This window comes from Notolabrus celidotus, chromosome 15, assembly GCF_009762535.1.
Source record: "Notolabrus celidotus isolate fNotCel1 chromosome 15, fNotCel1.pri, whole genome shotgun sequence".
NCBI classification, from domain to species: Eukaryota; Metazoa; Chordata; class Actinopteri; order Labriformes; family Labridae; genus Notolabrus; species Notolabrus celidotus.
Window position 1 is genome coordinate 528,544 of NC_048286.1, and position 11,457 is coordinate 540,000.

The 11,457-nt window shown below is 45.4% G+C and overlaps 1 protein-coding gene across 1 annotated transcript in view; it reads right to left on the minus strand.

Moving 5' to 3' along the window:
• Positions 1–6,376: 6,376 nt before the first annotated feature.
• The window catches only part of paxip1 (PAX interacting (with transcription-activation domain) protein 1), a 29,534-nt gene continuing 24,453 nt past the window's right edge, over positions 6,377–11,457 (minus strand). Inside the window, exon 23 of the mRNA XM_034703215.1 lies at positions 6,377–6,644. Coding sequence (XP_034559106.1) covers positions 6,629–6,644 — 16 coding nt within the window. The 3' untranslated portion in view covers positions 6,377–6,628. The remainder of the gene's footprint in view (positions 6,645–11,457) is intronic.

The window sequence follows — 11,457 nt, forward strand, 5'->3', positions numbered from 1 at the left end:
TCCTACGAGCGAAGCATACAGGTGCAGCTAATCAGAATGACGTCAGCGGGCGAGCACGAAGTCTGGATCAGAGTTTATGTTTTTGACACTGAATAAGATGACTGTCTGCAGATTTAAAACACACACAAACACACACAGTGCTAAGGTCCGCACTCCTCCTCCTCGTCCTCTTCACCAGTGTGATGGAGCCGCTCTGTAATTAGCTCCTTTATTAGTCATTAGTTCCATCACATGCTAATTAGCTCACATGTAAATTGAGGAGCAGATGAATCCCTGAGCCTCAGCGTCTCTGTGTAATTAGTGTTTGACTCCTCTGCATGACGAACAGGACCGATTGTGTGTGTGTGTGTGTGTGTGTGTGTGTGTGTGTGTGTGTGTGTGTGTGTCTGTCTGTCTGTACATGTGTGTGTGTCTGTGTCTGTCTGTGTGTGTAGGTAATTAGAAATAAAAACTGTTACTCTGTAATTACTACATTTTCTGTTTCTTCTTCTGCACAAACCAACAAGGAGCCCACACTGTAATCACAGATACTCCGCTCATCTGCATTTTTAATTGGAATTATCTGTGTGGGTGTGTGTGTGTGTGTGTGTGTGTGTGTGTGTGTGTGTGTGTGTGTGTGTGTGTGTTTCTTGACTGGTCCGATGATGTTATTATCAGCTGCAGGGTCTTGTATCTGATCAGGAAATCCTCCCTGCAGTTGGGAAGTGTGTTTAGTTGATTGATGGTGCACACACACACACACACACACACACACACACACACACACACACACACACACACACACACACACACACACACACACACACATCATGTAGTGGCTCACAGGTGTAGGTGTGCAGGATTCTCTGCTGGCTGCAAACAGAGTCAGAAGGACATAGATCTGATGATATCACACTGAGGGTATAAACTAACTGTGTCAGCTTCTCTGATGTTCTGTTAGTCCAATAGAGCAGACAGACAGACAGGCAGGAAGGAAGGCAGGCAGGCAGGCAGGCAGACAGGCAGACAAGCAGGCAGGCAGGCAGGCAGGCAGGCAGATAGACAGGCAGGCAAGCAAGCAGGTAGGCAGGCGGGCGGGCAGGCGGGCGGGCGATCAAACAGGCAGGCAGGCAGACAGACAGGCAGGCAAGCAGACAGGCAGACAGACAGACAGGCAGACAGACAGGCAGGCAGACAAGCAGGCAGATTGGCAAGCAGGCAGACAGACATACAGACAGACGGACAGACAGACAGTTGAATCCCTGGTCGTGCAGGTGGCTGTCTGTGGGAGGTGTACATGTTTCCTGTTGGTTTCCCTTTGAATCATTCATTAATACAGATTCTCCTGACCTCCATGCATCTTTTTCAGGGTGACTCGTCACCTCAGCCCTGGTTTCTGCTTGGTGTGTGTAGGCTCAGCTTCCTGAGGTCAGGGTGGTTCAGAGGAGAGGAATGAAAAATGAAGGGGCCGCAGTAAAAAGAATAGAAGAAAGATAAAAAAGGAGACAGGACTGAGGAGCTGAAGTGTAAAAAGCTGGAGTCATAAACAAGCTAAAGCTAATTGAATCAAAGAGTGCTGCAGGGTCAATTCAGAGAAACCAATCAAGCAGAAGAATCAACCTGTTAATTAAAGCTCCTGCTCTCGTTTAGTCAGCCTCGTTAAACTTTCTATTCCTCAACAGACAAAGTTAGCGCTCATGTTCACAGCCCACTATGTAGCACATGACCTTGGCTCAGTCTAATTCAGTCTGATGCAGTTTGGAGGGCAGCACCTCAGGCAACGCTCACTGCCTCCCCATTTCCCTCCCCCACTCCCACAGACCCCCTCCCCCACCCTCCTTATGACCCCCGGCAATCTGTCTGACAGGCAGCAATCAGAACTTCACCAGTAACTACCCCAGACCCTCATTAGCAATTAATTAAATCAAATCTATCTGGAATTATCCGCTCTCATCCAGAGGACAGGAGAAATACAGCTGGTCTCTGACTGAACACCTGCTCTTCAAAATAAAAGACTAATATATGAACATTGACCTGCTCTTCAAAATAAAAGACTTATATATAAACACAGACCTGCTCTACAAAATAAAAGACTGATACATAAACACACTGATGTGCTCTTCAAAATAAAAAAATAACACATAAACACACACCTGCTCTTCAAAATTAAAGACTGATATATAAACACACACCTGCTCTTCAAAATTAAAGACTGATATATAAACACACACCTGCTCTTCAAAATTAAAGACTGATATATAAACACACACCTGCTCTACAAAATAAAAGACTAACACATAAACACAGACCTGCTCTTCAAAATTAAAGACTGATATATAAACACACACCTGCTCTTCAAAATTAAAGACTGATATATAAACACACACCTGCTCTACAAAATAAAAGACTAATATATAAACACACACCTGCTCTTCAAAATAAAAGACTGATATATAAACACACACCTGCTCTACAAAATAAAAGACTAACACATAAACACACACCTGCTCTTCAAAATAAAAGACTGATATTTAAACACAGACCTGCTCTACAAAATAAAAGACTAACATATAAACACACACCTGCTCTTCAAAATAAAAGACTGATATCAAAAACATTGACCTGAGGGGTATTGTCGTATATTGACAGCCCGTGATGTGTAGATGCAGAAGGAACTTTGTGACAGTGGCTTGCTTTTAGAGTAATAGGTTTATATACTGGGCTCCAACCCTTGTCACCGTAATTTACAGATCATCTGAACTTTCCACTCCAAGCAGTACAACTGTATGTATTGTATAACTTCATGTAAGATACCTCAGTATACTACGAAGCGAGTTCAGCATATCCTAGATATCTTCTCCTGATCCGGCTTCACTGAACCTGACAAAGGAGATCATGCCAAACTGTCACACAAAGCTGGTTATCAACATGATGAGTCCATCCAGAATTACCCTGAGCGCGTTCACATGAACCGGCCAGAGAAGGCAACATGTGACCAATCACAGACACGGACAGACTGCCGTCAGCACATCAACATGTTTTTCAAACACTGCACTGATATTAGTAAAATATTAAGAAGTTAAACACATAATAAAAATTAACTTCAACACAGCTGAGTTTGAAACATGAAGGAAGAACTGAGAGATAAGACAAAAACACAGAGTGAATGAACGAATCACGTCTTATTTCTCATCATTAGTGCAGATTTATCTGACTATAATAACTCTGTTTATTGATCATTAGATATATCTGACTATAATAACTCTGTTTATTCATCATTAGATATATCTGACTATAATAACTCTGTTTATTGATCATTAGATATATCTGACTATAATAACTCTGTTTATTCATCATTAGATATATCTGACTATAATAACTCTGTTTATTGATCATTAGATATATCTGACTATAATAACTCTGTTTATTGATCATTAGATATATCTGACTATAATAACTCTGTTTATTCATCATTAGATATATCTGACTGTAATAACTCTGTTTATTCATCATTAGATATATCTGACTATAATAACTCTGTTTATTGATCATTAGATATATCTGACTATAATAACTCTGTTTATTAATCATTAGATATATCTGACTGTAATAACTCTGTTTATTCATCATTAGATATATCTGACTATAATAACTCTGTTTATTAATCATTAGATATATCTGACTATAATAACTCTGTTTATTCCCTGACAGTGATCTCTCTCTGATTGAATCTTGTGTCGTGTGTGTGACAGTTTTAGATGTAATATTTCAGCTGCAGTCCTGACGGTATCAAACTGAGCGCTGTGATTAAAGGAATAATAAAAATGAGAACATGATTCAAAGTGATAAGCCCGCGCAGTTTTAGATTTAATGCAGTAAAACAATTCAATCTGAATAATCTGACTTCAGACTCTGTTTAAGTATGATGTCAGGAAAGATAATCAATAACTGTCATCAGTATTTTATATATAAAATCATACAGGTAGACAAAGTGTCCTGACCGCAGTTCTCCCCCTTCCCCTCGCGCTCACAGAGCTCTGTGATGGAGTGAGCTGATTGGTCAGTGGGCGGAGTTTTCTCCAAACTGATTTCTGATCCTGAGCATAACCTGCTAGGAAGCAGGTTAGGAGTTCAACATGAGTAACCATGGTGATCTACCCTGGTAAGGAGTGAACCACCTTCGTAGTACTGAAGATCCAGAGTTAACCCTGAAGTTACCTCGATAACTGCAAATCCAGCTTCGTAGTATACCCCTGTGGTCTTTGAAATAAAAGACTGATATTAAAAACACAGACCTGCTCTTCAAAAAAAGACTAATATAAACTGCTCAAAAAATAAAGTCAACACTTAAAAATCACAATGTAACTCCAAATCAATCACACTTCTGTAATATCAACCTGTCCAGTTAAGAAGCAACACTGATTGTGAATCAATTTCACCTGCTGTGCAAATCAGCCTGTGATCTGATTTTCCACTTTGATTTTGAGTATGATTCTGAATCCAGACCTGCATGAGTTAATGATTTTGATTTCCATTGATCATTTTTATGTTATTTGGTTCTCAACACATTCCACTTTGTAATGAATAAAGATTTTCAACTGGAATATTTCATTAATCGAGATCTAGGATGGGTTGTGTTCCCTTTATTTTTTGAGCAGTGTACAGTCATGGCCAAAAGTTTTGAGAATGACACAACTAATAATTTTCACAAAGTCTGCTGTTTCAGTTTTTATAATGGCAATTTGCATATACTCCAGAATGTTATGAGGAGTGATCAGCTCAACTGCAATTAATTGCAAAGTCCCTCTTTGCCTTGAAAATGAACTTTATCACCAAAAACACATTTCCACTGCATTTCAGCCCTGCCACAAAAGGACCAGCTAACATCATTTCAATGACACACAGGTGTCACACACATTAACACAGGTGTGGGTGTTGATGAGGACAAGGCTGGTGATCAATCTGTCATGATTGAGTGACTGGACACTTTAAAAGGAAGATGTTGCATGACACCATTGGTCCTCATCTGTTAGCCATGGTTACCTGCAAGGAAACACGTGCAGCCATCATTGCATTGCACAAAAAGGGCCTAACAGGGAAGTTTATAGCAGCGAGTAAGATTGCACCTCAGTCAACCGTCTATCCAATTATCAAGAACTTCAAGGAGAGAGGTTCAATTGTTGCCAAACAGACTCCAGGGCGCCCAAGAAAGTCCAGCAAGCGCCAGGACCGTCTCCTGAAGGTGTTACAGGTGCGGGATCGGGCCACCACCAGTGCAGAGCTTGCTCAGGAATGGCAGCAGGCAGGTGTGAGTGCATCTGCACGCACAGTGAGGCGAAGACTTTTGGAGGAAGGCCTGGTGTCAAGGAGGGCAGCAAAGAAGCCACTTCTCTCCAGTAAAAACATCAGGGACAGACTGATATTCTGCAGAAGGTACAGGGACTGGACTGCTGAGGACTGGGGTAAAGTCATTTTCTCTGATGAATCCTCTTTCCGATTGTTTGGGGCATCTGGAGGAAGGCTTGTTCGGAGAAGACGAGGTGAGCGCTACCATCAGTCCTGTCTCTTGCCAACAGTGAAGCATCCTAAGACCATTCATGTGTGGGGTTGCTTTTGGGTCAAGGGAGTGGGCTCTCTCACAATCTTGCCTAAAAACACAGCCATGAATAAAGAATGGTACCAGAACGTCCTCCCAGAGCAACTTCTCCCAACCATCCAAGGGCAGTTTGGTGATGAAGAATGCCTTTTCCAGCATGATGGAGCACCTTGCCATAAAGCAAAAGTCATAACAAAATGGCTCGGGGAACAAAACATTAAGATTTTGGGCCCTTGGCCAGGAAACTCCCCAGATCTTAATCCCATTGAGAACTTGTGGTCAATCCTCAAGAGGCGGGTGGACAATCAAAAACCCACAAATTCTGACAAACTCCAAGCATTGATTATGCAAGAATGGACTGCCATCAGTCAGGATTTGGTCCAGAAGTTGATTGACAGCATGCCAGGGAGAATTGCAGAGGTCTTGAAAAAGAAGGTTCAACACTGCAAATATTGACTTATTGCATGAATTCTGTGTAATTCTCAATAAAAGCTTTTGATACTTATGAAATGCTTCTAATTGTATTTCATTATACCATAGAAACATCTGACAACAACACCTAAAAACCCTGAAGCAGCAGACTTTGTGAAAATGTAATATTTGTGTCATTCTCAAAACTTTTGGCCATGACTGTATATAAACACACTGACCTGCTCTACAAAATAAAAGACTGATATTAAAAACATTGACCTGCTCTTCAAAATAAAAGACTAATATAAAAGACCCTAGGTTACTGTTCAAAATAAAGTCCTTGTACTATAAGCACAACACAGGTGTAGAAAATAAAAGCCTTGGACAGAATGAGAGCAGCCTGTTGTCACAAACAGTTGTAGTTTTTATTCCAAAAAGCAGCTGAAGCTCTGACACATTCTATGTGAACAACAGGAAAAGGTTAAAATCCTCCATAATTTAAACATTCATTTCACAAAAATAACATCATCCATTATTTATTTATTCAAACAGGTTACAAAAAGCTACAAAAACACTGAAGATAGAAAAGTCAGACAGCTGTACACTCCTCTTCCTCCTCTTCATCCCAACCTCTGTGCTTCTTCAGGTGAACCTGTACGTGTGACTGTTAAAGAAAACCACTGCGTGTTCTTCACAATAGACTTTGCATAATCACCCGCTCACTATACATTAACCCTTAGACTCGAATGTTATTATTATTTAAATCATGTTATGATAAACTCAACCTGAAGAGGACTAAATGTAGAGTTTTTTTCCTCAGGTGTAACTTAGTATAAGTTCTTAAAGAACAATAACAACTGAAAGTAGAATTACCTCAGACGTGATATTTGTACTACTTGAGTAACAGACCTAGGCTGGCCCTTTTCTCAGAGTACATACACCAGATGAAGTCAGATAACTTAGACACTTCCTATCTGTGTGGTTTAAACAGTCAGGTTTGAGCGTTAACGTAGGTCTACACAGTCCTTCTGTCCTCGGTCAGGTCTGAGGACCGGTTTCCTGTTGCTGTTCACCTGCTCAGGCTGCAGAGTTTGAGAGTTTGAGCTACAACCTACCAGCTAATCAGCCTGATGTCAGCCGTCTCAGGCACACAGGACCTGAATCAGACAGTGGCTGTTTACGAAAACGCCTGCTACATCCTACCAATGAATGTAGTAGTAGGTAGGCACTGCATGCCACTGGTGTAAAGGGACTAAGTAAAAGTACTTTGTTACAGTACTTAAGTAGGTTATGGGAGTATCTATACTTTACTTGAGTTTCTATATTTTTTACAACTTTCACTTTTACTCCGCTACATTTATCTTGTCACCGTGGTTACACGCTACAAAATAAAATGTGAATATAATTGTATTATGATGTTTGGATTATCAGGACTGTGCGTGTTCTCACGTGAATAACTGGTGCTCTCAAATCAAGCTGAGGCTCATCTCAGCGAGACCTCACAGCCTGTGAATATTCAGCAGTCTCAACAGCATGATGGAAGCAGCCTCGTCCACTGGTGATAGTAGATACCGCCACACCTCCACCTGCTAGTTGTGCTTCAGGAGAAGACTGACACCCGTGCCCATATCTAAAAAACCTTTTCAACTTGGTCGGGATGAAAGATTCATCCTACAGGATGAAGTCCGCCCTGTGTTTGCAGAAAAACACAGAAATAATGGCGTTCTGAAACTCACCGTCAAACCTAAAAAAACACATTGGAGTAAGTGAATGAACTCACTGCAGTAATAAGTACTGATACCATATTATCAGTACTGAAATCATTCCCTGCTGTCTGCAAGCTGTCTGTGAAGCTGAACACAACTCTACCTGCCTCTGCAGCCTGTCAACAAATATTTAGCATGGCAGGACTTCAGCCCACGAGGAGCACCACTGAACTCTCGCTACTTTGAAAACAAACTTCTGCTGAAGAGGGACCGCAAATATGTGGACCTTAATTGAGGAAGGGAGGGAGCAGGGGGAGAAAAGGAGGGAGCAGGGGGAGAAAAGGAGAGGGATGGAGGGAGGGAGCATAAGGAGAGGAGAGGAAGGGAGGGAGGGATGGAGGGAGGGAGCATGAGGAGAGGAGAGGGAGGGAGGGAGGGAGGGAGGGAGGGAGCATGAGGAGAGGAGAGGGAGGGAGGGAGGGAGCATGAGGAGAGGGAGGGGGGAGCAGGGGGAGAAAAGGAGGGAGCAGGGGGAGAAAGAGGGAGCAGGGGGAGAAAAGGAGGGAGCAGGGGGAGAAGGAGGGAGCAGGGGGAGAAAAGGAGGGAGCAGGGGGAGAAAAGGAGAGGGATGGAGGGAGGGAGCATAAGGAGAGGAGAGGAAGGGAGGGAGGGATGGAGGGATGGAGGGAGGGAGCATGAGGAGAGGAGAGGAAGGGAGGGAGGGAGGGAGGGAGAGAGGGAGCATGAGGAGAGGAGAGGGAGGGAGGGAGGGAGAGAGGGAGCATGAGGAGAGGGAGGGGGGAGCAGGGGGAGAAAAGGAGGGAGCAGGGGGAGAAAAGGAGGGAGCAGGGGGAGAAGGAGGGAGCAGGGGGAGAAAAAGGGGAGCAGGGGGAGAAAAGGAGAGGGATGGAGGGAGGGAGCATAAGGAGAGGAGAGGAAGGGAGGGAGGGATGGAGGGAGGGAGCATGAGGAGAGGAGAGGAAGGGAGGGAGGGATGGAGGGATGGAGGGAGGGAGCATGAGGAGAGGAGAGGGAGGGAGGGAGCATGAGGAGAGGGAGGGGGGAGCAGGGGGAGAAAAGGAGGGAGCAGGGGGAGAAGGAGGGAGCAGGGGGAGAAAAGGAGGGAGCAGGGGGAGAAAAGGAGGGAGCAGGGGGAGAAGGAGGGAGCAGGGGGAGAAAAGGAGAGGGATGGAGGGAGGGAGCATAAGGAGAGGAGAGGAAGGGAGGGAGGGATGGAGGGATGGAGGGAGGGAGCATGAGGAGAGGAGCGGAAGGGAGGGAGGGAGGGAGGGAGAGAGGGAGCATGAGGAGAGGGAGGGAGGGAGGGAGAGAGGGAGCATGAGGAGAGGGAGGGGGGAGCAGGGGGAGAAAAGGAGGGAGCAGGGGGAGAAGGAGGGAGCAGGGGGAGAAAAGGAGGGAGCAGGGGGAGAAGGAGGGAGCAGGGGGAGAAAAGGAGGGAGCAGGGGGAGAAGGAGGGAGCAGGGGGAGAAAAGGAGGGAGCAGGGGGAGAAAAGGAGGGAGCAGGGGGAGAAAAGGAGGGAGCAGGGGGAGAAGGAGGGAGCAGGGGGGAGAAAAGGAGGGAGCAGGGGGAGAAGGAGGGAGCAGGGGGAGAAAAGGAGGGAGCAGGGGGAGAAGGAGGGAGCAGGGGGAGAAGGAGGGAGCAGGGGGAGAAAAGGAGGGAGCAGGGGGAGAAGGAGGGAGCAGGGGGAGAAGGGGGGAGCAAGGGGAGAAAAATAATATATATAATAATAATAATAGAGAATGAAACCTAATAAAGCTTGGGAGAGAAAGGACTCTTTCTATCTGTTTAGTTTCTTTGTACTTTGACTTTTGATACTTGAGTTCATTTAATTTGAGCTCCTTTAAAGACTTTTACTGGAGTGCTTTTTTAATGGGTGACTTTCACTTTTACCTGAGTAGATTTCTAGAGAGATACCTTTACTTTTACTCCAGTATGGCTTTCAAGTACTTTTACACCACTGCTGCATGGGGCGTTTGAAGGCAGTCTGTAGTCTAACTTTTCTGTTGGATCTGGTCTGCAGGGTCAGCTAAAAGATAAACTGCTTCTTTAGCATCACGTATGATTTAAAAAGTTAAGAGGTGGTTTATATGGAAGTTAATCATTTTCACAGCACATAAAAACGTGCTGAAGCTGAACACTACTCTACCTGACTCTGCAGCCTGTCAACAAATATTTAGCATGGCAGGACTTCAGCCCACGAGGAGCACCACTGAACTCTCGCTACTTTGAAAACAAACTTCTGCTGAAGAGGAACCGCAAATATGTGGACTTTAATTGAGGAAGGGAGGGAGCAGGGGGAGAAAAGGAGAGGGATGGAGCATGAGGAGAGGAGAGGAAGGGAGGGAGGGATGGAGGGAGGGAGCATGAGGAGAGGAGAGGAAGGGAGGGAGGGAGGGAGAGAGGGAGCATGAGGAGAGGAGAGGGAGGGAGGGAGGGAGAGAGGGAGCATGAGGAGAGGAGAGGGAGGGAGGGAGGGAGAGAGGGAGCATGAGGAGAGGGAGGGGGGAGCAGGGGGAGAAAAGGAGGGAGCAGGGGGAGAAGGAGGGAGCAGGGGGAGAAAAGGAGGGAGCAGGGGGAGAAGGAGGGAGCAGGGGGAGAAGGAGGGAGCAGGGGTAGAAAAGGAGGGAGCAGGGGGAGAAAAGGAGAGGGATGGAGGGAGGGAGCATGTGGAGAGGAGAGGAAGGGAGGGATGGATGGAGAGAGGGAGCATGAGGAGAGGAGAGGAAGGGAGGGAGGGAGAGAGGGAGCATGAGGAGAGGAGAGGGAGGGAGGGAGAGAGGGAGCATGAGGAGAGGAGAGGGAGGGAGGGAGGGAGAGAGGGAGCATGAGGAGAGGAGAGGGAGGGAGGGAGGGAGAGAGGGAGCATGAGGAGAGGAGAGGGAGGGAGGGAGGGAGGGAGAGAGGGAGCATGAGGAGAGGGAGGGGGAGCAGGGGGAGAAAAGGAGGGAGCAGGGGGAGAAGGAGGGAGCAGGGGGAGAAAAGGAGGGAGCAGGGGGAGAAGGAGGGAGCAGGGGGAGAAGGAGGGAGCAGGGGGAGAAAAGGAGGGAGCAGGGGGAGAAGGAGGGAGCAGGGGTAGAAAAGGAGGGAGCAGGGGGAGAAGGAGGGAGCAGCAGGAGAAGGAGGGAGCAGGGGGAGAAGGAGGGAGCAAGGGGAGAAAAATAATATATATAATAATAATAATAGAGAATGAAACCTAATAAAGCTTGGGAGAGAAAGGACTCTTTCTATCTGTTTAGTTTCTTTGTACTTTGACTTTTGATACTTGGGTTCATTTAATTTGAGCTCCTTTAAAGACTTTTACTGGAGTGCTTTTTTAATGGGTGACTTTCACTTTTACCTGAGTAGATTTCTAGAGAGATACCTTTACTTTTACTCAAGTATGGCTTTCAAGTACTTTTACACCACTGCTGCATGGGGCGTTTGAAGGCAGTCTGTAGTCTAACTTTTCTGTTGGATCTGGTCTGCAGGGTCAGCTAAAAGATAAACTGCTTCTTTAGCATCACGTATGATTTAAAAAGTTAAGAGGTGGTTTATATGGAAGTTAATAATTTTCACAGCACATAAAAGCTGAGTGTCCCCGTCATAAATGGAACAACGAAGAAGAAAAACGTTAGCGCTGTGCATTGTGGGAAACATGTGAGGGAGACTGGTCTGCTGCAGACTGAGAAATGTTCCTGAATCAGTACGACATCCGGGGAGTTTTGGCATACTGCAGATTTTACTCTTGTTCACATACTACTTGT